The following is a 27845-nucleotide window of genomic DNA, read 5'->3' on the forward strand; positions in this document are numbered from 1 at the left end:
TACAGTACACACATTTTCAAAATGACGTGTTCCTGTATAATGATTGTTTTTCCGCGCTGAAGCTGGGGGTTTACAGCCAACAATAACAGAAGCTTTACTTAAAATTCATACGACCAAAACCTCAGTGGGTGTTTGTAGAGGCAAAACATAACATTCCAATGATTGAAATAAAAATGGCAACTTGAGAATCTACTTGCTCGAAGTCGATTTGTCTGTCAGAGTATATGAAGAATTTTCCTATTTTATCAACAGTTTGTGGTACTTTTTTCCTATAATTGAGCAAATCATGTAATTGCATGTTTCATGTAAATGTAATGTGACACATGTACTGTGTCATTAAATCTAAACAGACATACACTGCATCCAGTAGCTTTAGCAATATGTTACTTGTACAAATTCAAACTTAATGTATGGAATCTGTTTATAATCAGGATATATGAAATGACCATTAGATGTGTATGTATATATCATTTGCTCTATGATATTGTGTGATGTGCAATAAAACATATATTAAAAGCAAGTTTGAAAAACAATACACTGTGTCACCTGGTGGTCAATACTGTAATTATAAAGACACTTTAAGAGAACATAAACTATTGCAGCAAACAGCATGAGCTGAATAATTCTCACTCGCTGGATTTTTTGACATGAAATGAAATGCTTAAGATCTAAGTAAACATCTTTCTTCAGAGTCTCACCCAAAACAAAACATTGACTAGAATTTCAGCGCGGACTGGGTGTCTCGCCGAGGTGGTTTGAGGGGCCTGACGACAGATAAAACTTCCTGGGCGTAGTGGCTGTGATGCATGCCGGCCTCCCGCAGAGCACACTCAACACGCATCCGCGGATCAGACACAATCTGAAAAACAGATGTTTCACAAAAATCACAATAAATAACAGACATGCAGATGTTTCCCATTATGTTAATTCTATCCGGTCACTGTTTTTTTTTTTGTTTTTATGGTCCACTGTGTATTTAATACTTGGCTACTAACTCCTGCAGAAACTCTTCCCAACACTGCAGTCATTATTCATTACCTGAGTTACACAACAACAGACGCTGTTCTCTACAGTGAAAAGAAAAACACTCGCGCACACATTCCACAGTTCATTGATTGACTCAGTGGCATTGACATCAAGGCTGTGTGCTGAAATGAGAACAAATATTACAATCAACAGTCAAGCGGCTTGCATAATTCTCTCCCCCCCTGCATGGGTCACTGGTCAGTCTCACCCGGGATGAAACGAAACCCAAACCACTGAATGTGATCAGGGTAATGGGGAACTGGGGGAAAAAGATGTGGCAGGCACAATATATAAAACACAGATAAGGACATTAGGGCAAATGATAATGCAGCTTTAGAGTTTAGACGAACTAAAGGTAAAGGTTAAAGGAGAGCAGACGTTATCGTGCCTCACCTGAGTGTCTGTGTACGTGTTTATATTGTAGAGAGGTCTTTGGAGTTCAAACTCTTTTGCATTCAAGTGTCGACTCCTCCAGGCTTCTGTGTCTGCCATCATCCTCTCTGGATCTGCCTCTGCCACCACCTCCAAACCAGGGAAATATACATTCAATCATTTGACAGCATAGGTTTGTCATTAAAACACAGTGCCATTAGGTGGCAGCGATGCCTTTACTGTGATAAGGACAACTCCACTCCTTCTCCTGTGAGTGATTTCAACTGACAGAACAAATCCGAGTGGCTGAAAGTGTTAACAGCGGATAATGATCCACCTGGTTCCTGAGAGCTCGCAGACGATTCTCTCTCTCTTGTTCCTCTCTTTGCCGCTCGAGCTCCCGGGCTTCTCTCTCCATCCTTCGCTGCTCGCACAAATCCGCCCGAAACTGTACCCTGGAGGGAGAAGAGGAGGGTGTGCACATCAGACCTAAACAGTCCTTCTCTTCTACTTCTACCACCACCACAATCAACATTACCTATCGCTCCTGACACAGCGGGCCTCGGGCTGTGGATGAGGTTTTACAGAGCTGCCAGAGTGCAGCTCCTCTCCCATCATCAGTTTTTTTTTTTTAAATCTCTTTCTCGCCCTCCTCAATTCAGTTTCTCATTCCTGTCAGAGTTTATTCTCACAGCCAAAGTCAACACCACTATACAGTAGTAATGGTAATCATCATGCGTGTCTAAGGAGAAGTGCAGAAGAATCTATTAAGTGGAGACCTTTGATTTTTTCTGAAAATAACTTAGCATCCTCAGAACAGCAGTGTTTCTGTCAGGAACCTTTCAGCGCGTTCCACCCCTGATGATTGTGGGCGTGCTCCTCCAGAGAGGTCACATCTCCACTGACTCTGCAAGGGTGTCGCAGCAAAAAAAAACTATTTTCACAGGGTGTTTTTTTTTCCTAATTGAAAAACTTGCACCTCAGTGATTTTGATTGCAGTTCGTTATTGTATTTGTGAGTCAGCATAATATTTTCAAAGAACTCGAAGTGGGCCTTTCGGCAACGTTACGTAATTTTCTGAAACTTGCATTGTGGGTATGCTATACATCCAGCATATATATGCAATGTTTGGAACAGCAATGAACCTCCAAACATTTAGAAGAATCAACATACATCAAAACAAAAGATCCATGAACCTTTAAGACACATGAGAAAATGTGTCCATCCATCCATCAGTATATTTATCCTCCATACCTGCATTATTTTGGGTCACAGGGGAGCTGGAGCAGATCCCGCCTGACAATTAGCAAAAGGCAGAGTGCATGCTGGATAGCTGGCGAGCTGATCACAGTGTCACATGCATGGACAGATTAATAACCACGCATACACAAGTCACTATTTAACCCAACAAGCATGTCTCAGAGTCTGGGAGAATGAGCCCAGAACTGAACCATCGAGGAAGACTTTGTCGCATTGCAGCACGACGTGATTCAAGAGAATCAATATATAGATAAAAAGTGCTTTATTCACTTTATAAATAGATGGGCTGTGTGGGGTCGTGGTTAGCATCGTCGCCTCATAGCGAGACACCCGTCAGTTCAGATGCTGAGTTCTCTGCAGTTTTCATGCTCTCTCTGTGTGTTGCAGTCATGAAGTTTACCAAACAGTGTCATTCTAACTAACTGTCACTGCTGCTTCAGTACAACAAGATGATAAGGTCATAATTTTGTCAGCAATAAACACCAGTGTTAGGTGTGACTTACAGGAGCGACCCTGTAGGTCTGTTTGCACGCCACAAAACTGCATCGCGGTTTTACTGCAGCCATGGACATCAAAGATCTCTATTTCAAGTGAATTATGATGTGAAAACATTGCAATATGTGAACTGAGAATTACATTTTTAGATTTCTGCAGCCTTTCTATGTTAGTGGATGAGTAACATTGATAATGCTCCTTTTCAGAAACATTTTCATTGAGCTGTGTCCTTCCAATGATTCAAACCAAAAGAAAACATGATCATGAAGTGTGAAGCAATGCCACCACAGATACAGATTCTGCTAAATAAGGAATGTCATCCTGCACTCACAGCTGTACCTACAGACGGCGGTGCGGTAGCAGCCTCAGGGGCTGAGTTGTGGTTTCTCAACCTCGAAACAAGGAAACGCCTCAGGGCTAACTCATACCAGCATGGTATGTCTCAGCCTGAAGAGAGGGGAGCAGGGGAGCGTATGTAAACAGATAAACATAAGAGATATGCTCTATGTTGACTCAACAATTAAACACAGTCGTGGGTATTGTTCGTCTGGGGGGGTTTAATATCCTGAACCTCCAACAGAACAACTGTCAGCTGACTAAAAAGAAGCAGCGTGCGCCACTCCTTCTTCCATTCATACTGCCAGTCAAAAGACCACAAATGCACTTCAAAGCCTGGCAGGACGACCCCAATTTAAACAGGAATTTAAAAGAAGGTATTCCAAAATCATATACAATCTTTGCATACTAGTCGATTTGTAAAAAAAATAAAATAAAATAGGGATAGTGGTTGTGGATTGTTAAACAACCCTGTTGCACCAGGTAGCAACGTCACCTCAGCGTCCCACGATGCAACACTCACCTCTGTTTATCTCGTCTGGCCTGCTCTTCCATGACACTCCTCAGTTTAGCAAGTCTCTCCTGATCCCGCTGCTCCAGCGTCTCCAGCCTCTTCTGCTGCTTTAAATAAAACTGTTTGACCTGGAGGGGAAAAAAAAAAAAACCCAACAACGAATAATGACTCCAAAGTTAACAAGAACAATGGCAACACTTTCGCTAAGTCAACTCCAGCAGAACTCTTAAGATCATCATGTCCTATTGATTGAGTCTGAGCAGGAATCAGATAAGTGTAAATAGAGAGAATGAGATGATATTTCAATGTCTGCCAGACTATTGTGCTAAATTATATGGGACCCAATGATGCCTAAATGTTCTCATTAATCAGAGTGTCTCAGGTTGCCCATGCTCTCCCAGCAGACCCCTGAGGAGAGAGTTAATTAAACAGTCGGACACACACACGAAGACACACACTTTGTTACTGATAGTTCAATCGCTCAAGTGAATTATAAAAATACTGATTTACTTGTATTAACATGATGTCAGTTTGATTTTAACGCCATCTCAGTTTTCATTCGTCTGGACTTAAATTGTGAGGATGGCAGAAGGAACCGATTTGTGGTGACAGACGTGAAAATGTCTTTACTTTTTCTTTCTGCCGTGACCTGACGGCTGCTTGTTTCTCCTGCTGCCTTTTTGACCTGGCTTCTTCCTTCTCCCGACGTCTTGCTGCTATCGCCGCTTCCAGCTTGGCCACCTCCTCCTGCTGAGTCCGCCACTGCTGCAGCTACCAACACACACCCAAAACACCCACCAGAGAGAAAGAAAAAACACATTATTGTCCACCAACATCTGTTTTCATAAGAAATACGAACAGGGAGACAATCAGCTGGCGGAGTGTAGCAGGAGCACAGGAGGAGGCACCGTCGCTGGATTTCACATTAGATCTCATCAGGATCCGCCAAAGAACCGAATCATAGAAAAATACCTTTTTATTCAAGGTCTGCACTGAACTGAATTCATTTTGGAGCCAGAGTTATTCAGAACTTTGGGTCAGGTGCTTTAACAGTGATTTCAAAAGGTCAAGAACAGAACAGTGTGTTCATTCTCAGACGGCCATACAGGAATATGTCAAGAAAATTGAGCACAAAGATTTAATGTAAAAAAGTTACAATTGTGGAAAGCAAAAAAGGTAACTTTTCCAAATGAGTTTATTTGGCTAAAAACCTAATTTAAACATGGAAAATTGATAATATCTTCACCAAATCGCCTCTCACTGAAACATAACATTTCAAAAGTCCACTCATTCAGATGACATGTTACCTAACCTCCCATCCTGCCTTTAGTCATCAGTCCATTCACATATTGATCTTCACAGGAGCCAATATCAGCTGACTATGAGCAGAGCCAAGGTACACCTTGGACCAGGCTCTAATCCAGCAAACATGAACACACACACATTGCTACCTACGGTCAGTTTAAGTTCACCGATTAACTTCACATGTTTGCTTTTGGACTGTGGGAGGGAAAAAGAGCGACTGGGGAAAACCCACACATCCGCAAAAAGAGCAACGAACCCAACAATGTGAGCTGCAGCCTGGGATATTATTGATGCGAGAGGAGAGCACTAATAGCTGCATTCACCAAAATTGTAACCTGAGGCATAAAACAGCATCTTAACATTTCCAAATATCTTAAATGTATTCATTACTTGTGTGTATTTCTCTTATCTAAAACTATGACTTACACAATCATCACCGTCACCTTAAAATGGAATATCTTACTTCACTGACGTTACCTTTTTCTAACAAGTCCCCATATTATGAGTGTGTGAACAAACTTTTGGTTCCCACAACAGTTATAAATACATCCTGACACACTCGCACAGACCGACACTGGCCCGGGAGTGAGTGACAGGCTCGTTATGCAGCCGTCCCACTGCGGCGTGGCGGGTATTGAAGTGTTGCATTCCGCCCAGGCAGAGAGATTTGCAGATCCATCAGAGGAGAGAGCTTAGGATTCCCCCCAAGGGAATTAACTGCAAATTAGCATGGTCACACACACACATTAGCACCAGCACTATCATCAAGTCAATCACACTTGATGTCCACCTGAGAAAAAGCAGCAGCTGCGAGTTTGAGAGAGGATCTTAAACAATCCAGCCGCTAATCCACTCTGACTTCACAGCTCTGACGCTGGGGATGCAACACAGTTCAGCTTCAGACATTACGGTATTCTCAGTTGTGGCTCCATTTTTCTGATGCATCTATGTCCAGCCTTTATTTTTAGAACATAAGTTCTCAGTACTGACAGAAGGTGTTGATTGTATAGTAGACAACGTAAAGCAGTAATGGTTATATTGCCAATATAGCAAGAACAATGTTTACCGAACATAGAACTACAAATATTAGTGCATAAATTAGACAGGATAACCATAACAGATACAAAAAGCTAGTAGCCACATAAAACCACAAAATAAATGAGACATATCTTTTAAACTTTTCAAAATCCACAATGTCTAAATTAATTTAGCGTGCATGCTTGCTTAGGCAGACATGGCGAAGCATTTCAGGAGACACAAAGAAAAGAAAACGGTCATTATATAGAGTCTACAATAATTTGTCAGCGGAATCTCATTTTCTGTGAATTCAAATGGAAATGGGATGCCATTATTTTCTGTGGTGGCACAAAAGAAACTGGAGATGTCAGAATAACAAAAGAGGAATCGTCTTTTTATCGGAGCGCTGAAGCCTTTGTTCATAGAACTTTACAGTTTAATGTCTTCTGTTAGGGTAAAACACAGCATCCGTTACAACTTTCTGTCTAAGGTCATCTCATAAAGAACTTAATGGCAGGTGAAATCAGGTAAATCTATCAGGTATCCGATAAATCAATTAATTACGGGTTGTGGGGTCGACTGGAGCTGACAGGTGAAGGCAGTGAGGCAGTGTACAGCCCGGAGAGGTCAACAGTTCATCACAGGGCAAACACAGAGATACAGACACAAGGAGGACATGTTAACTCCTCACATGGCTTTTAAGCAGAATCGGATCAGGAATATTCTCACTGTGAGATAAAAGAGCTCACCACTGTATCATCATATTGGCCACAACAAATCAGAGAGAGAGAGAGAGAGAGAGAGAGAGAGAGAGAGAGAGAGAGAGAGAGAGAGAGAGAGAGAGAGAGAGAGAGAGAGAGAGAGAGAGAGACGGCCATGTGTGGGACTCCTCCACTGAGTGACATTAATGATAGACCAGATTTACAGGATCTTCAAAGAGACAAAAGAAAGAAAAAACTGATGCTCAATATGAGAGGAAAGCAGTGAAATCATGCAATTACAGCTGTATCGCCGCAGCTCACACCATCTGATTTCTCCTGAGGTCCACGGCAGTTATATCCACTTTGCGGTGAAAAAATTATACACATATGAGCAATTAACTCCTCAGAGGGTTGTCAGCTGAAACACTGTACAGCCCACACATCGTGTCAGCGGCGCAGACACTGCTGTGTCCATTTGGCCACCAAAGGGACTCGATAGTTATTACACGAACACTGTGCCGGGAGAATATCCTGATTACTTGAGAAAGGACGCACAGAGTTAACTCAGCAACAGTGTTACTTTTCAAAGTACTGTGGAAAAGAGAAATGTTGCCATAAAAGAACACACACCGGAAATGTCTCTCTTTTTTTTTTTTTTTTGGTCATCGTGTCGCTGGTTATGTCGGCCGGCCCATCGTTCTCCCACCTGAGCGTGTTGCAACAATCTGTCATCCCTCCAGGCTTTATTTTCTCATGTGGAAACCACAATCACTCATCAAAGAGGCCCGGGAGTGAGATATGAGCGGGAGTTAGAATGAAAGCAAGGACAGAATGAAAGGCTAGAATGAACAGTAACACCGAGAACAATAGCGGCTAATTACAGCAGCCAGAACAAACAGCCGATGATTTGAAAAGAAGGCTCCTCTTTCAACAATAAAATGGAGTGAAATAAGCAATGTCTCGCGCTTAATCATCCATTTCAGTTAAACTTCACCAGTAAACAGCCTCTGTTATTCTCACACATCTGGATATCCTCATGAAAATGAACTTTTGAAACAGTGACGTAATTTCTGTCGGCAGATGCAGTCATTTCTGTTTCTGTACGGTTCCGGATGAAGTTTTTGACCTGTATGGCATGGTTTCCATTTCCAAAAGAGTAAAATCTCACTCTGGTATGGGTATGTCCAACAAATTCCAGCTGAGCGGTCACATACAGCCCAGTCTGTTCTCGAGTGTCAGACCATTAAACTGATAGCAACAATTTCAGATGTTCCCCTTTGTTCTAAGATATGCAGATGCTTTATCCTGCATCCATATATATTTTCATAAAGATCTTTATCTATCTGCAAAACCTAAACAAGCTTCTTTGAAGAAAAATAAATGCAGTTTCAAAATGATGTCAATTTGAATAGTGGCTCCCGGCGCTGAAATGCCAAAATAATGTCTTCCATCCGTGCTTCGGATTTTCACTTTGAATTATGTTTCTTCAAAAAATGCAACAAATTACATGACTTTGACTTCATTTGGCAAATTAGCTGAAAGATTCTAAATCATGTCTGTCACAATGTTTCTCTTCAGATTGATGCTGGAAAAAGCCTGCTGCCTCTCAAGGGCGTACACTTTGAGAAGCTTTCAGCATATATGTCCTGAAAAATTCCTCTTCACAGTGTTTCTGTGTTTCTGTGATGCTGATGTTACTTTATTGACATTAAAGAACAAGCCTTCACTGCAACATCATCGATCTCTCAGCTCAGGTACCAATTTAGTTTTGTGTTTGTTTCCCTTACTAACACATTCAAATCTTTGAATAAATTAGAATCAGAAGCCAGCCTCAGCACAACAATTAAAGTGAAGCGCGATGGCAACACAGTTCCTCACTTCAAATAATGAGGTCAGAGTCATACGAGCACTGTCCAAGAATACTTGTTTGTAGTGTTGCATTTAAGTCCAAACACAAGATGAGGAAATATATTTACATAGACTTAACTAAAAATAAATAAGTGCAACTAACTGCTTCGCTAACTGACACGTCTTCATGTGATCCTTTACTTTCTTCACCTGTACACTATATTCTTCCAACTTCTGCAAAACCACGTTACTCAGGACACTGAATACAGTGGGAGGGACTCACAGAGGAGTCGGGACAGATATTTGGATCGGAGGCAGCAGCTGCAGAAACCGAGAGCGTTAAAACAGATGCAACAGGAGGAGAATCCATCTTGCCTCATGACTGCGCTGCTGTGCTGGGATGATAAAGGCAGTGGGAAGAAAGATTGGGTGCAAACAGGCGTCCGTCTGAGCCTCTACACACACCCAAATAAGTGCACATGCACATCGGCACAAAATGTGAATGTGACAAAGTCATTGGAATGAAAATGTCTGTGTAATTTTATTTTTCTGATGCATCAGTGCACAGTGGAAGTAAAAGTCAGAGATGTGTTTGTCAAAGTCGTATGCATGTAATTTATGTTTTCACTGCTGCTTCATCCGAATTACCTAAAGTCAAAGGCTCTCTTGTTGTCAGAAATACATTAATAAGGAGTTTGAAGAAAAGCCCCGCTGTCTTCGCTAATGTATTCCATCATCCTTAAAACCTTTGATGTCTTTTTACTTTCATAGCTTTATTATGCAGAGTCACTGCAGCTGTGTCTGAAGCACCTCCGTTCTTCCAGAACAGAGTGGAAAGTAATCATTGCCCTGAAGTGAAAACTGACAGTGCACAGAGAAATTAAGTGTAATAATTAGAAGCATAGTATTTTGCAGGTAAAAGGTGCTGTAAGACATCATGTAATACATTTGTCAAAGTGAACAAATCTGCAAGCTGCATGTTGATTGGTGGACGTCCCAGAAGTTAATGATCACCAGCTGGTAAACTACACAGTTACCAACACAAATACACCAGAGTTTATACTTTGAACCGATAGCAATGGCAATTGGGACATAAAAAGTTGAAATGATCATTAAAAGCAGTTAACGGCCAAGCTGTTACCTCCTCCTGATGAGTTTATTTTCCTTTATTTTTATGTTGCCGATTGTCATTTGCACTCTTAAGAATATCGTTCTCCTTTAAGATGAGGCAGGACTTAAAATTCATGTTTTCTTTTTTTAAGTGGATGCAAATCAATGAAGAATTCTGTTGATCTGTTCCTCAGCTATGCAGTTTACAAGGTGTACTTGTGCAACAACTTGATTGCACACTTCAATTCAAATTCAAAAGACGAATGGTTCTTGTTGCAGAAATGCAATAAATATATAAACAATCAGCGTGTTGCCTTGAGCAGCATGTAGAGACGATGAAGTAGCCTGTAACTACCTGGAAGTAAATGCCTCAGCTGTCACCTCCTCTCTCCATTCTCTACAGTCGTTTCGATGACTATATGATGAGAGAAGTCGCAGTTTTCCCCATTAGACATTAAATCAAAACACAGAAGCTGAAGATACCAAAAAGAAAGGCAATGATTAATTGATGCAATAGGTGAGAATATGCAAACTCCACGGGTCTCAAGGAAACAAATCTAACACTCAGCAAGAAATCAGTGAAAAAAAATACAAAAAAAGTAGAGCTTTGTTATCTGACGAAGTGAAAATGAATCACACTTCAGATAGTTTCAGCCAAACAGCTGCAGGACAACCACAGCATTAACAAGAAAAGCGCACAGGACAAGCAAATTCAATTTGTACAGCACTGCATCAGCATCACATGGATTTGTTCACATGAGTAACTTGTTTGTTGTGCGAACGCGAGGCAGCACCCTTCGGAGACAGCGACATCATGTTTGCAAGACCATTCTTATTAGCTTGTTTGCATTCACAGCCCATCCCAAGTGGCAGCTAAAGCGAGAGATGCTGTCAGGCGGTCTGGTAATATACAGTCTCATCAGCAGAAACACTGTACAGCAGCAGGCAGTGAGACACTGCTGCTTCGCTGGTCCCCAACACATGGCAGGATCATACCTACACATGGGATATTCCAGAAGAAATGAAGGAGAAAGACATTTGAAATATATATTATTCTAGAAAACACTTTCTGACAAAAAAAGATGTAAGAAAGATGTGAGCAGCCCACAGGCACCTCTAACTGAGGAGTCAGCAGAAGAAGGAAATTAAAGTTATGGGTCTATTTTCAAATGAAGAATCTCATAAAGTTCCAGAGTTCAAAAAGCAGGGAACCCTTCTGGATATAACGGTATGACAGACACAAACCTTCTCTTTGAGGTGTGAGCAGATGTCCTGCTGGTGCCGTCGGTCTCTGTGGAGCTCCAGCTCCGCCTGGTGGGCATGTTTGGCCTCCTGGAGCGTGACCAGGGCTCTGAACCGCAGCTCCTCCTGGTCTCGCTGCCACTGCTCGGCCACCGCTCTCAGCTGGGTCTGGAGGAAGCATCTCATGTCCCACGCACGCTCATGATCCATCTGGGAGAGCAAGACCAGGAAGAGCATTTTGGAGATGAGATGGGCTGACATAAATGCATCAAGTGGTCAAATCTGTCAATTCTATGCAATGAAGAAATTCCATCTTAAAAGAATTTGAAGATAAACCTGAGGAACACACTAGGTGATAATGAAGTATGACAGTCCAAATGGTTATTCTCCTGCATGAGACACTGTGCTGCACCACACTGACCACATGAATTCCTAAAATTCTATTTTTTGATATACTGTCTGTAATACCGGCAACAGGTCCCAGCAGGACAGCTCTGTGTAAGATCTACCTCTGCTGGTGTATAGAACGGTCTCTGTCGTGGAGCTGTGAAGTGTCCTGAAGGAAAACAGTTCCTTTCTGTGTGAGGGCTGCCTGTAGCCATTCATCATTGTGTCAGCGCTCACAGAGGCTGCGCCACTTGGCTGCTTCGTTGGAACAGAGGGAATGATATTCATCTACGGGCTAATAGCAGCTAACTGACGGTGGGAAGGCATTAGACGGCTGACTGGTTTTATTGAAAATGAGTGAGCTGACAGGCCTGCCAACAGACCACAAGTGCTGGAGGCAGTGGAGCAAATCCTGTTTATTAATGCACAACTTAAGAACCGGAGGAAGAGCCGCCCTTGATTCCTCACGTTCCCTTGTTCTCTCATTCTCATCTTTTCCTTCCAGAGCGACCCTCCGTACGGTGTGTGTTGTATCCATGACTTACATATTCCGTGCATTCAGTGTTTGTTAGCACACAGGCGTGCCTCCACTTTAACCACGATACTCAGTGTGTGTGGAAAGATGGTGTCCGCTCCACGCTGTGCAGTGTCACAACGCCTAGTTGAACCGTAGCATCATCATTTCCTCTGCAGAGAGCTGTCTCCATGATAACTCAGCATTACAAAGAAGAAAGATAAAAATGTCCACAGCCAGAAATAGTGAGAGGTATGAATTATTATTATTTTTTACTACTGCCATGAAACACAATGAGGGCATCATTATGAGATCCCACAGGTACTCTGTTTGTTAGGAAATAATAGACAATGAAGTGCCCCATCCAGCAGGGGGAGATGTCCACTCAAAGCTCGCTGGAGTGCCACTACTTGATGACAGTGACTCTTAGAGGTTTGTTGCACTTGCCAGTAAAAAAAAAATGCACAGAAAACATGGCAAATACTGCAGCAAAATGGCACAAGGGTTGCAGTCACGGTCAATGGCCAGACAAACTCATGTCATGCAGAAAATGTTAAAAATAACCAGAGTAAATAAAAAAATCAATTAAAAAAGAAAAACAACAACCACAAAAACCCTTTTGCTGGCCCTTTATTCGCCTTGGGGAATTTTGTGAAAGCTCAGAGGGAAAGAAATATATTAAAGATGACCACTGGAGCTTATTTATCAGCCTGGATCTTTACAAGTCACATGCCTCTGCTCTCACCTTCTTTCTATAGAAAGAAAAAACTAGTGAGGAACAGACAGAAATGATGCCATCATCTTAAAATGACGGCAAAAAAAGTAAACATTTCAGCTCAAACCACAACGGCCCTTTAATGTTCCTTCACTGAGGATAAGAATCCTAACCCCACACTGTTGCAATGTTTAGAAGAGTAACGGGAATCATTTTTCATGAACAAATACGAAAGCTTCCCAAGCCACACTGCAGCCACTCACAATTCATTTTTTCACTTCAGTTCTAATGGAGCTGAAGGTTCACCTGCATAGAATTCAGTTCAAACAGGGGGACCATCCTTAGAACTAACTAATCAGCATCATACTTATTCACTTCATTTAGATTGAAATATCAGATAAAGTAAAATCCCAAGAATGGCCCTATAAAATCATCGTCTCCTTTATCCAAGCACTCATCACAGAATTACATTTAAGCACTTCATTAAAAAGGTTTCAGAAAACCAATTTATAGGTCTCGCTGATTATGCACATGCGGATTTAATCAGCTGTAATATCTGAATTAGGTGGAGTTGGACCTACAACGACTCTGGGATTGTTTCTGAAAAAGTGCAGAGCATCATGGAGAGAGACATCTTTCCTCCTCGTGAGCGAACCCCCCCCAACCCCTGAGGCTGAATGATCACAGTTCTAAATGCAGCACCCAGCTGGAACTGATATGAGGACAGGTCTCTGGGCACGGGCGAGGGAGGAGAGGAAGGGCCCGGCGGTTGTCATGGCGATGCTCGGCAGTGGCCTGAGCCAAATGTCCACAGTGGGTGACGCGGCACATCCTGCAGCGTGCTGAGCACACGATTGTCCGGGCTTATTTGTGTGTCTGTCTGCTTCGTTCAGGGTACTCGGCGACATTGATGAGGGAGCGTGGGACTCACGCTGCAGGGCTGCCTCTGACAGGGGGAGGAGGTGCATTCTCGCATGGGTGTGTCAGCCCAAGCTGCAGGTTGATTTTACAGTATGTGTATGTAAATTTCGAAGCATGTGTGCTTTATGCCAAGAGCAAAAAAAAAACAAAAAAAAAAACAAATAATGAAAGACTAAACAGCAACTAGCACTAGTAATTATTTCAGAGGATGCAGTTCAATCATGATTTGAATCATTGGTAATGACTAAGCTGAAACCAAAGTAATACTTTTACGATGTGTGTGCGTGCGTGCTAAACCCAGTTAGTCTTAGCATCCTCTGCCTCTTAAATCTACCTGTTTTTGAATTAGCAATGACACACATGTTGATTTGTCTCCAAAGGACTCACCAGTTCTAGTTTTGTCTTCCCAGGAAACAGCCTCAGCAGCATGTCCATGCACAGCTCTCTGTAGTTGGGTATGCCATAAGTGTACTGAGACACTATGAAGAGGAATTGCTCATGATGCTCTGGACGCCAGCCACAGAACCTGTGAAACAATGAATTAAAAAAAGAATGCATGATTATAGAAAAAATAATTGGACAATATACTGAAACTATGTTTCCCCGACCTTCAGTTACATTTCCTAAAGCAGAAAATGAGAGTGGCATACAAGAGCGAAAGGAACCACATGGAAATAACGATTACTTAATGAAGCAGCTTTAAGACATCAAGGATCTAATGGTAAGTAACACTTGTCTGGACTGTAAAGTGACTGTGGCGCTACATGGGGCTGACGCCCTGCTGTGGTTCTAATCGTTGATCTTGATCTGTTCGGCTTTTTCATGTATTTATTGAGCTCGATGCCAGGAAGCAGTTGCGAGCTTGCTTCATTTACTTATTCGAACCACATTTTCCCCATTCAATCAACATGCAAGCGGAAAATGGGATGTTGAGAAGCAAAGTCAAAGTCGAACACTCTTGAGGCCCACCTGTCGGTTTTTTGAAGTTGCTCTTGGAGACTCTGCAACCTGCTCTGATACTTTTCTGACAGGGAGAGGAAGGCTTGGGTTAACGAGTCCTTCAGCTCTGGGTAAGGGCAGTCCGAATCCAAAACCTCTTCTGGAATGTCTTCTGTCTTCACCAAATGATCTGGAGTGAGATATTTCTGCAAAGAAAGATAACATGACCATCTCTGAGGCAGGTCGTATGACTGTAAATCTTTATGTTTTCTTATGATGTGAGCTAATAACTTGATTGGATGGCAATTATTGTATAGTTAATGCATAATAATGTAGTTTTTAAATCCAAGCCTTGTAATAAACACACAATAGTAAAAATAAATTGAGAATAGATTGAAAAAAACAACATGCTCACTTTAAATCATGTATTACAAAATCTGTTGCGTTGCAATAAATGGCAAAGTTAAATGTGAAAAGAGTCTGGCGTCTACACCTAGAAAAAAATCCAAAGCATTTTTCGGAAATTTTGAAAGCATCATAATGTTAAACTTGAAAATATCTCATTAGTAAACAGTTTTATTCTTTCATTTTCAGTCTTCATCTCACTTGTTGCCCAAACCTTTTCATACAAAACATTAAACTGTTTCTTTGTTTTCATGCCAAACGCTGCAGCAATTACTTGTTGAACTTAAGGGCAAACTACGTATAATGAAGAACTGAAATTGGCAATCTGTTAAAGATGAACAGAAGACATTTAAAACAGGGCTGTGATATTTTGCAGATCCGACACATTCAGCCAAATGTTGTAAATGACACTAAGCTACAGACTATTTTCTTTTTCTTCCACTATAAATATCATAGATGATTGTATTACCGTTAAGTGACTCCACAAACAAGGCCATTTGACATATTTCATGTTATGTGTTTAATGATTTTTTATTTAAGCTACACATCACTGGAATCTCTAGAATCAGTAATGAAAATCATACTTCCAAGTCCAGATCCATGATCTCCTTCTCCACGTCCAGGAACTCGGCATGAAGATCTGCAATGATGCCCTGCTGCTGGTCTTTAACAAAGCAAACCTAAAGATTCAAAAAGGAAAGTCTCGGGTGACTTTACTGCAAATATTAGAAATATGAAAGTGTTACGGAGAGACATGAGGAAGGACAACAAAATTGAGAAATCAGCAAACAGTCCTAATACTGCTTGAAGAAGGTCTGTCTCATGATGTGAACCTATCTTCTTTCTGTTGTTAGAACCCAAACAGTGAGTATTGATTCACTGTTATCAAGTGATCAGCTGCTATTCTCCAGAGGAGGAGGAAAGCAGCTAGTTAGAAATACTTTTTTTAATAATTAGACCGAAAAAATACTGTGGCTCTGTTTGTTTATGCTAATGTCATGGCACTAGTCACGGTTAAAATATGTTTTGAAAATGTGTTAATTTGCCAAGTTGTGAACAGGGTGCAGAGGGAAAAAAAAAATAACAGACTGTATCTCTTTGTATTCACAAGAAAGAAAATTAAATCTGAAACGACTTGCAATAGCATTTCTATGATGTAACTCCCTCATTTTACAGAACACATGTTTTTGTTTTTCAGGCTCCTACCCCGTATAATGATCAAGAGACCACCGGCAAACTTTTGGTTTAGATTGCAGACCATAGCTATGGATAAACATCACTAAATGTTGTTTTCCTCAGTCAGTGTGCAAACTGGATACTGATGTTTCCTCACTTGCACTAATGTGTGTATTTTCTCCTTGAAAATGTTAATAGAGCAAACAATTGTGGCCTAGAGGTTAGGAAGCCAGCTTGTAACTGGTAATGATCTGGTTTAATGCATTTGCATGACCTCCGTGGCCGTAAATATGTCCAGCTGCTCAGGGTGCATCAGGAAAGGAAACTGACATAAAACTTCAGACATGAGGATCGCCTGCTCTGCTGTCACAGTCCTGGAAGGGAGCACCTGAAATGTACTTATCAGTATATCTTTACTGTCACCGTGACATCTGTGAGAGTCTTATTATTGGTATTTCCAAGTGAGCATTACCACCTGAGGAGTGACAGCTGGAAAAAAGTCCACAAAAATCCAGATCTACTTTATGTTTTCATTGCTAGCAGCTTTTTTATCCACTGCATTCAATGCTTAAAAATAATGAAATGGTAAAATATACATTTGAGTGCCCAAAGCAAAAGTTTTGGTTTATTGCAAGAATTCTCCTTGAGACTTTTAAAGCTTACAGGTGATTTGAACCTGAATGAGCAAAACATGTTAAAGATAGGGGTCATTTTTGTGAATTTTAAAAATTCAACTAAATAATAATAAGCAATCGTCCCACCTGTAAAAACATTACCCACATGTGAAGACATCACTATGTTTTTTTTACCATAATTGATAAAAAGTGAAGTTGTATAAATGAAGAATGAGTGTGTTTAGCTGCTGGACGGACATCACAGTCAATGAATAAAAACATCTCTAGGAAAGAAAAGAAACACTGAAGGGAAGAAGACAAATAAAGCCTAAAAATGTTCCCTTTAATTCTACAATATTATCACTTGTACGGCCCACATAAGCAGGGATAAGTAGAAACAGCCATGGATGAATGGATGGATGGATGGATGGATGGAGCTGAGCCCAGCTGACTCTGGGTGAATGCAGTGTTCATCCTTGATGGGGAACCAGTCCGTCACAGAACAGTGGGAATGACAGGCAGTCGCTCACTCACACTCGCCCTCCGAGCCATTTGGAGCCATCATTTATCCATCCATCAACACACGCTCACATTTGCACTTACGGGCAACTTAGGGTCACCAGTAGAGACCTGGAGCACGGACTGCGCACAGAGGATGTAAACGCCACACAGAAAGGCATCTGAACCACTACTAATATAAGGATGAAGGCGGGTTGGGTTTTTTTTTTTTTTTTAAGAAATATAAAAGTGACTGTTATCCAGTCTCAGCTTCATCTTAATCTTAAAAACCACATCCGGTGGAGCTAAAAATATGGCAATCTTTAACAGCCAGAAAAATAGCATGGGATAAGCCTCACTTCCTGTACTCTTTGATTCACTGATGTAAAGTAGCAATCAACTTTGTGTCCGTTATAGCACTTTAAACCCCTCAGAATTTATGTAAATGATGCAGTCATGGAAGTTTAATTAAAGCGAATCTCCTTCCTTGATTTGATCTGAGTCATGGAGAAGAAAAGCAGTGATAAAAAGAAATGGCAACAAAGACAAAGTTTAAAGAGACTTAAAAGTGAAGGTATTGTTATATGTGTGTGTGTGTGTGTGTGTGTGTGTGTGTGTGTGTGTGTGTGTGTGTGTGTGTGTGTGTGTGTGTGTGTGTGTGTGTGTGTGTGTGTGCAGGGATCAGGTGGGTAGGGGGCTCGGAGCCAGCGAGCGAAGAGGAGGTCATGGGAAAGAAACAAGCATGAGTGAGCAACACTGAGCCGACAAAATGTCTGGCAGACGATTCATTCCAAGTGCGGTCTGTCTTTAAAGACCCCGGCTAACTCCTTAATCTCACCATTCATCTCCAGAGCCTGCAAAAAGCCTCAGAGAGCCAAAGACAGAATTGATGACTTTGGGACTGTGGGTATCTCACAAATAAGAGCTCCATGGGCAGAGAATAACGCGCACAAGCCGAGAGGGCAGTGAGGAAAAAGCAGGAATTTACACTTTGAATGTGCATATAGTCCTTTTTTTCAATCCAGTATCAGCAGACAGTGTGCAAAGTTAAGATAAGCTTTTGTAGTTCGCAGTATGCAGCTGTGTTCAAAAATAGACAAATGGTTTATTGACAACCAAGGACAAAAACTGCAAAATACAATTGAGTATTTTCAAAGGCTGAAGCGTTGTATTTTCTGTAAGGTGGCATTATTACTATTTACATCAAAATTTCCACTTTCAGAAATTCTGGATGTGTGCAAGCTTTTGCCGAATTAAGCGCTGAGGTCAGTCAGTCTTTATTATCTTTGTTACTATGGCTACCGCAGGGGAGAATTCAGTCATGTCTTTGTTTCTCATGTACTGTACCTGGTGTGTTACTTGTTCCCAGTTTGATGGATGTGCAGACGACTGCTGCTGCCGTATTTCACCCAGTCTGAAGCGCAGGTCATCTCTCAGCTGCTGGACAGGCTCCACGGTGGCCATCCTGAACGACTCCCGGTCTCCCGCAATAAACTGCTCTAAAGTCCCAAAACATACAAGAACACACATATTACGGAAGACAGACTCGAGGTGGTGTGTCGTCGCTCAACATTAGTTTTTTTTTAGTGCTAGTTACCATATTCCGGAAGTGAAAATATGGCAGTGTCTGTTATGCTGTTTGGTCTAATCTGCTTGAGAAAATCACAGAGGTCATCCTCAGCCTTCTCCCTGTTTAAGAAGAAGAAAAGGAATTAATGCTTAATTTAACTGCAAACTTCAAAGTCTTGGGGTAGTTATGGTGTGTGAATGAGTGAATGTGAACTGAATAACTTCGGGTTTGTTAACCAGTAGAAAGCATTATAGGAGTGAAATCAATTTGCCATTTCTTCTCAACTTACTTTTTGAGTGATCTACCAAAGTGTTCACCTGGCTTTGACTGATTATCAGTGGAAACAAGGAAAATGTACCTTTTTTTTCCAAGAGGATAATGGAGTTATGACTTTATTCAGACTTTATTTTCTGATCTATTGGTATTGTTGGAAGAATATAAAATACATCAATACAATATAAATGAATAATAAATACAATTGTTTTCAGAACAAAATCTATTAAGTTTGGATTAATGATGTGTCAATGCAAGCATGTTGAGCACAGAACTAATTTCAACAAGTTCAGGCTGTTCCGAAGCTTAATGTAGAATGATATAGGATTTGCTTCATTAATTCGTGGGTTAGTCTTGAACCTGATCGTGAGGCAGTGATGCTCTGTTCTGACTTGCAGCGGCTCACAGTGGTGACTCCTTCACAATGAGGAGGCTCAATTGGTACATCTTTAATTATGTATCAAGATTTATAGGTTTGCACTGTTACTTGGAATTAAAGCCGAATAGTGTATGGCATGGCAAGAAAGAAAAACTCTACTGAAAATCAAGTAAAAGCATAAGATTAGATTTCTCACAATAAATGCATTTCAGATTTGACAGGCCTGCTCCTGCTATGATTTATTTAGGGGTTGAAGCCACGTCAGTCTCACATTCACTAAACAAACGGACCTCACTGGCGGAGTTTTTCCAGAAGTGTGGCACAGGCTGTGGGCAGGATGTTTTGTAGCTGTGGGCAGCATCACATTACCAGGCATGTGGAAGCAGCGGCGGTAATTGTTTACTTCTCGCTAACTAGCCCAGGGGGTTGACATGAGATATATGCTTGCTTATTTTCCCATTCGACAATGCCGGCTTTTGAATCGCGCCATAATTTAAGTGGATATATGGAGTTGCAAGCGGTGGCACATCTTTATGACCAGGCTCATTACGGAGACTCACGCTTGTGTACATCATTAACCTTGGGTGGCTCAGACACAGTCATTACGCAGCCAAACAAGCTGCACCCCAGAGCGAGTGCTGCCCTTCTCACTTCACGAGGCATGACACTGCTGGGGCCCCCGGTCTCACACTTCTGCCGCGGCTCGCACACAAACCGCTTTCTCCCCATTTAGCACGCATTCTGCTTCTACAAAGCTACAACATCCCACTTTTGTACCGTTTACTACCCTAATTTAATGTCACCACAGTTGATGAATGTGTCCCCCCATTCCTGTATTTTTCCGCTAAGATTTTTTTTTTTTTTTTTTTTTAAACTCTTGTCCAGCCTATTTTTCCACGCAGGTCCCTGTCTGGGTGCAATAAGGCTAAAGTGGAATGGTTGCATGGTGTAATAGCACATTCAGAGAGCTGCAGCAGATAATGACAGGGAGTAATAGGGGGCTCTTACTCAGCCTTTTGGAGCCCAGGGCACTCTCTGCTCCACACCTGTCTGTGTTGCCGCAAAATGGAGCTCTCTTTGGCTGCCTTGGCTGCACAGCGAGCCTTTTCAACCTGCAACACATAGTTTAATGCACAGCAGGAAAAGAAAACCCGTTTTCAGACTACTGCAATTCTCACACGAAAAAGGATAATCTCTTTTGCATACACTTGTCTCATGACAATTATTTCTGCCTACGATTAGCTTTACTAGCTTGACAAACCATCAGAATTATTGTTATTATTATTGTTAATATTATCATCACTTATTCGTATCATTTGGAAAACAGAAGCAGAACTGAAATAAAACGTATAAATTATGTTGCGAAAAAATAAGTGAGCAGTGAATTTTTTTCCACTTTTCAGCAATATTTTGCAAGAAGCATTTGTTCTGGTATTTATTAGGACAGTGAGTGCAAGAGGATCATAAACACACATAATTCAGCTGAAACAGAGTCTCTGTTAAAGCGTGAAAGGAAAAATAAACAGTAGAAAATTAAAATAATCATGCGCAAACATGCATGACGCGCATGCTGCATGTTATTAAGGGAGGAAAGGGAAAGCAGAAGTCTTAATCTGCTCTCATTTGTTTCCCTTCTTCATTGTGGAGCTCGTTTCGTGTGCTCTCGGTGCAGCGGTTCATTGTCTCATATCAGTGTTTTTATACACAGGCCAGTGGCTCAGATAATTGTACAAAGGACAATCTCACATACATCAGCACAATCTATTTCAGATCAGGAGGATCTTCAAAGGGGTTAAGCTTGTTTATTTATGTGGAGTTGGTGTAAAGGATGCTGCTGTCTTTGCAAAAACTAACATAATCTGCTCAAGTATTAACCTCACTGTTATGGCCATTTTATTGTTGTTTAATTCTAAAGCTCTCAGCATGAAGCCTGTGCTACGCTGGAAGTTAAAGGGCCAAAAATGTTATTCCATTCTTCTTTCACGCAGTGCATTAAAGCTAATCTCCATTTAGACTGAATGTCTAATGACTCGGTGAGACTGAACAAACTGTGCCTCAAGCCAAACATTAACTTACATTAACTCATCTCTCGTTTCACTGTGCCAAATGAAACTAATCAATTAATATCCATCCTTATCAGTCCCACAGTAACCAATAAACCAGCTCGCATGCACAAACAAACAGCTTTAAACATATTACTGTGCATGAGAGCCATTTATTGTTATTTACATCATAATGACGAGATGGCACTTATTGCTCCTATCAACTGTGTTGTTATTTTCACCACTCAACAATGGACATATTTATGACAACTTTTATATCTCCTCGTATCGCCCGATCTCATCTCCTAATCCAGCTCTCGCAGATATGAAGTCTGATCCTCATGCTTTTCACATTTCTTATCAGTCAAGCACATTCTTGACAGTGATAAACAAAAATTGTGGCATTTCCAACGCTTGAGGATTTTACAAGCTGAAAATGTAAAAAAAAAAAAAAAAAAAAAAAAGGAAAGAAAAAAAGGATGAAGAAAAGGATCAATCTTTATCAAATGTCTAAATTGCCTGGACTGCAGACCCTGGGTTAACAATCAAAAAGGCATTTTTCTAACAATAAGTTATGATGGTGAAATACGTTAAAAAAGAAACACCTCTGGAAATCCTGTTTATGTCAACATCTCTCACAGTGTTACAGTGCACCATGTTTATTATACAGAATTTCGCAACCAGAAATGGACCTTTTTAAATGCAACACTGTGAACTGTAGGAAAACAATAAATGTGGCTATTAAAACATGTGTTCTTAAGTTCACTCCCTCCTCCCCTCCTCCTAGTGTCCCAAACTGAAATCCCACACATTCATGTCAATCTTCAATCTTGGTTTTGAATCCCTTTGCCTAAATCACTGCCTCAATGTGCTGAGGCATTGATGCAATCAGCCTGTGGCATTGCCTGAGAGTTATGGAAGCCCAGATTTCCTTGATGCTTGCTGTCAGATCTTCTTGGTTTTTGGGTCTGGTGGCCCTTATTTTCCTCTTGATTCTCCACAGATCCTCCACAGATTCTCAATGGGGTTCAGTGGGAAATGTGCATCTCCATCCTCAGCAGAGGGAATCATGCAGTCCTCTAAACATTCTGGTAGACTGTTGTGGTGACCTTGGATATTAAAGCAGAGTTTACCAACACCTGCACTGGACATTGCACCTCAAATCATGACTGACTGTGAATATTTCACATTGGCCTGCAAGCAGCTTGGGTTCTGTTCTTCACCTGTCTTCCTCCAAACCGTTGGATCTGATTCCTGAATGAAAGACACACTTTACTTTGATGGGAAAAGACGACCTTGGACCGCTGGCCAACAGCCCAGCCCTTCTTCTTCTTGGCCCAGCTGAGATGCTTCCTACGTTGGCTTAGATTCAGAAGTGGCTTGACCCGAGGAACCCGACAGTTGTAGTCCATCTCCTGAATCGTTTCTGAAGCTGTGACTCCCGCCTCATTCCACTTCTTCTGGATCTCTGCCAGATTCTTGAATCTTCTCTGTTTGACAATTCGCTGAAGCCCCCATAGGTCATCTCTTTTGCTGGTGCATCTTTTCCTGCCACAGTTTGGCCTTCCACTAGACTTTCCATTGATATGCTTGGACACAGCCAGCCTCCTAAGCTATGAACTTCTGTGGATTACCCACCCTATGGAGGGTATCAGTGATGGTCTTCTGGCCAGTTGTCCAGTCTGCAGTCTTCCCATATTAAACCAAACTGAAGCAATTTAATGACACCTGGGGAAACCCGTGCAGATGCTTTAACTTTAGGAGATGGTTAATGCGTGACAATCAGTTTAAAACATTCATACATACAGTATCTAATTTTTTGAATTCCTGTTTTCGTGGCTTTTACAAGCTGAAAGCCCAAATTATGTAAACGTAAACAAAGCAATACTTGAAATCATTTCAATTGTGGGCCCTGAATCTATGATCTATGATAGTTGAACTTTCTGAATGGAATTATAGAAATAAATAAAGTTTTCCATGATATTCAAAGTCTTATGTAACAGCCCATTTTGTAGTTGGTGTTCTTCACCCCTTTCAAGTATGTTTTCATTTACTGTACTGCAGTGGCTCTGTTTTGAAAATAAATGTGTTCAACTTGATCCTTGATTGATTTGAACTGTAACATGTTTTTATAACAAATGTGAATGCCGCAGCTTGGATGTGTATTGGCGTTCACCAGCACTTAATAAAAAATAGTTAAGATGCCACACTCTCACAAAAAATACATTTAGTTGGGACTGAATGTGACAGGAAAAATCAGACAGATTTCTGACTTTGACAAAAAAAATCCAATTCTCAGTGTGATTTCGATGTCCATTGTTAGAGAAACTAGAGAAAAATATATCAAGTCATACCAGAATCTGAAGCCAGACTCTGCTGACAAATGACTTTAATTCTCCGACAGTGACCCGGGTATAAATTATTCGCTTTTAAACTTCTTCTGAACCTGATCCAGCTCTGAATTAAGTGAATCGATATATTGCCTGTCTGCTACTGCTTGTTATGGTGTAAATGTGCCAGTCTTTGTCATTGTATACAATAGAATATTACCTATGTGTACCAAAACAATGGTTATACTGGGGCCCACTGCTATCAGATTTCAGCTTTTTGATAAGACAGATGACTATAAAAATGTCTACTCTCATTTTATCTATAGCAACTTGCAACTTTTAATGCCTTTCTATGTTGAATAAAAAAGCTTTCGAAAGAGTTTTATTTTGTGTGACTCAGAATAAGCAGGGGTAGCCAACGTCCTCTGGTCTGCACAGACTTATGGGTAGCCTGCATTGCATGTTATGAAAAAACTGGCTTGTACAAACAATATTTTGATTCAGGAGGCTTATGGTGAGTAGCCTTTGGAATTACATGGAATACCTGAAATAGCTCTCAGAATCAAAACAGCTGGTGACCATTGCTCTAAAGGAAGACAGTAAAATACATAAAACAATGAAGACTAATTTTGCTGATGTAGTTCTGCTCAATCTGGCAAAGAAAACATGATCAGATTGAAGGTAGGTTAACAAATTTCACAAACAAGGACAAACGCCCAAGCATAAATCTCTTCCTTTTTTTTTTGTTTTTAGAAAGCTGTAGCAAAGACAACTTCATACCTTTTATTACATTATGATTTGGATGCATATGGTTGTCATTTCTTTTACTGATTTCACTATTTTCTTATTAAAGCCATGGTCCACAACATCAGAGCAACATTAAAACACAGTTACATTTACAGATTTTGTGGCAGTATTGTGTTCATATACCAGCTCCCTGATGACAGCAAAGAAACCAAATACATTGATTTTTTTTCCTCAATTTTGCAATTTTCACACAGAATTCTCCAGCGTATTGTTTGGGTGAATTTACAAACTGGAACTTCCTCTGAGAAAGCACAAATGACACAATACTTATACTCAGGTCATGCTTTTTGACCCACATCTTACGTCACCGACTGGAGATGTTAAAAAAAAGGCATGTCTTTTAGCAGAGCAACCAAATGTGAACATAGCCCCTGCCTTATCTAAATTATACAGAAAGCAGGGCTCAGAGGAGCCATGGGCTAGCATAAAGACGCTATGAGACTACTGACACAGTTCACCATTTAAAACAAGGCAGGTCTAACAGCTTAATCTCTGCTGCCCCCAAGCATTAACTTTTTGCTCTGCTCGCAGTCATATGACTCTGAACTTCAAACAGTTTTATGGAAAAACCACAGGCAGCCAAATGAATATTCATGTTAATTCTAGTCTGTGTGGCAGTGATATTGCCGCTCTTTTTTATGCTGCTGGATGAACTACAAACGTTATGCAACGCTCATTTTATGTGGAGTAAAATCCTGTTTCAGTGTATGGTGTGGATGAAAGCGGTACCAAAAGGTAGACAAACAGAAATAAATTGCACAATTTACTACTATTGAAGACATGCTGTTTTATCACCCCTCAGTTCACACTGTTCCTGTGGCGGCTAATGAGTACTGTTTTTATGCTTTCTTCTTTCTTTTGCTGCAGAATTCCTGTTTTATCAAATGGATCAAGAGCTGATTCAACAATAGCATTGCTTTTTTAGGAGCGCTCATGATACTGATGACTAAAATTTACCTTTTCTCCAATTATATCAGACTCCAGGCGCTTGGCTTCAATAACGGCCTGCAGTTTTTCATATTCAGCTGGTTTGTACCGGGAGCTCCCAAGACCATTTTTCATTCGTACCGTCAGCTTTCCTGCAAGGAAGAAAGCAAATGATTGATTGTAGGATCAATGGAATCATTGAAAATCTATTCAAATGCCTGAAGTAAAGTATTTTAACTGACCTCACCACATTAAAAAAGGAGGGAAGTGCAATAGAGAAATGGCACCATTGGAGTGCTAATGGATATATCTAATTTTTGCACAGGATAAGGGGATTGCAGGGAGTCAACTAACTGTGTCAGACTTTTTTTTAAAGGTTCAGCTGTGATTCAAAGAAGCAACTGAACAAACAAGAAATTCTGCCAGTGACAAAACTTCAAAGACTTGACAGCACCTAAAGAAATCAACATGGGGACTACTGGTGGCTCCAGGTCATATCTGTTTAACAGATCAGGGTCCATGCTATAACCCAATGTGATTAGTGCTATTTTTTTTACCTACTTACCCATATCATCTGTTCTGGAGCTTGTGATGAACATTTGTAGTTTTCTTCATAAAAAAAAAAAAAAGTGCACTGGAATACCTTACGGCCCGAACGCACTGGACGCGGAAGCGCCGCGCGCGGTAGCGCCGCGCACGGCGCTTCTGATCGCCTCCCATGTTAACCTATCTGACCGGCCGCACCGAACGCGCAGTGGAGCGCCGCGCGCGCCGCGGCTCGCGCTCTGCAGCGCGCCCGCTCCGCTTCGTTCTATTTTTCACGCGAGCCGCGAGCGCAGGGAGCGCCATATATCAAGCTGGATCAAGCAGATCGGACCAAACAGGAAGTCGGAAACAGAAAAGGCAAGAGAATCCGGTCAATTTTCAAAATATATCAAATTAAATAACGATTAGTTACGGACGGTGTTGCTCGTCCGTCTATAATTTGTCACTTGGGTCTAATCACAAGAGAGATGGACACACAAACAGACATACGCACGTACGCACCCAAACACACACACACACACACACACACACACACACACACACACACACACACACACACACACACACACACACACACACAGCGACAGACATTCTCGTGATGCAGAAAAAAAGAGGACAGGAGGAGAAAAAGTCTCTCTACAGGTCACCAAACCACACACATCCATACTGGCAGAGCGAGACAGAGGGAACAGGGAACAAACGTGAAAACCGAGAGCTGACGGAGCGAGCCGAGTGCAGCCGATGTGTGACCAGCGCAGAGAGCGCAGGCGCCTCCAGTGCGAACAGCCAAGCGCCGGCGCGGAGACGCGCGCGGCGCGCGCGGCGCCTCCGCTACGCTTCCGCGTCCAGTGCGTTCCCGGCGTTAGAAAGATAGGAATTGATCATTGACATGTGGCATACGTAGAGGTTGAGCAAACTAAAAAAAACACACACACACTTTGCCTGCACAGATCAATGGGTCCAGGGAGACACAAGCCAGAAAGCAAAAAAGCCCATCAAAAGCCAAACTTTGCTCCATCAAGGTCTGGATGACATTGTTAAGAAATATCAGCGGACTCTTACAAGTTTTAGAGCTTGGGAGGGGACAGATGGTGCACCCAGTGTGAGATAGTATGCTGCTGGAATATCTCTGTGTCTTTGTTTTGGATTAAGCTTGGAAAAATTCTGACTTCGCGGGATATGTGTTAGTTGAGATGTACAGAGTGTGAAAGGCTGGTGTGACGCTTGCAGGGATGGATCTAAGAGTGTAAGGGACACTAATGCTCTCGGGACCCATTGAAAAGTGATATTGTACGTTTATTGTTTCCAGCACATATGAATGTTTTCCTTACAAAATAATTTTAAAATAAGAGTGAGTCGTACATGTACAAGGAACTGCACTACATCGGCCAACAATTTTCACAGAATGAGTGTCCATAACCATTACTACATGATAATATTTTACTATAGTGTAAATTACTCAACTCACTTTTATTCCTTTAGATCTGTTTTTAGGGCACACAAAGCATTGCAAATTAATCATGGACTCACAACATGGAAGGCTTTCACGCACGCACACACACACACACACACACAC

The 27845-nt window shown here is 41.3% G+C and overlaps 1 protein-coding gene across 1 annotated transcript; it reads right to left on the reverse strand.

Annotated features, from left to right (window-relative positions):
* Positions 1–715: 715 nt before the first annotated feature.
* Positions 716–26322, reverse strand: LOC115403482 (coiled-coil domain-containing protein 148-like). Its single transcript, XM_030112381.1, has 14 exons — positions 26289–26322; positions 25754–25875; positions 20626–20729; positions 18993–19084; positions 18743–18894; positions 15692–15787; positions 14733–14908; positions 14151–14289; positions 11230–11436; positions 4634–4774; positions 4013–4131; positions 1736–1853; positions 1420–1548; positions 716–859 (listed from the first exon to the last, which is right to left on the reverse strand). The coding sequence occupies exons 1-14, from the start codon at positions 26320–26322 to the stop codon at positions 716–718; spliced, it is 1773 nt and encodes a 590-aa protein (XP_029968241.1).
* Positions 26323–27845: the final 1523 nt, after the last annotated feature.

This window comes from Salarias fasciatus, chromosome 16 (genome assembly GCF_902148845.1).
Source record: "Salarias fasciatus chromosome 16, fSalaFa1.1, whole genome shotgun sequence".
In the NCBI taxonomy this organism is placed as follows: Eukaryota; Metazoa; Chordata; class Actinopteri; order Blenniiformes; family Blenniidae; genus Salarias; species Salarias fasciatus.

Bases quoted from the DNA above. Each gene is read 5' to 3' on its own strand.
- LOC115403482 (XM_030112381.1), bottom strand. From the start codon at position 26,322: ATGTTCATCACAAGCTCCAGAACAGATGATATGG. The intron at 18,895-18,992 runs GTAACTAGCACT...TTGGGACTTTAG, and splicing joins ATTTTCACTTCCGGAATATG to AGCAGTTTATTGCGGGAGAC. The intron at 11,437-14,150 runs GTGAGTCCTTTG...TTGCTCTCCCAG, and splicing joins GGAAGACAAAACTAGAACTG to ATGGATCATGAGCGTGCGTG.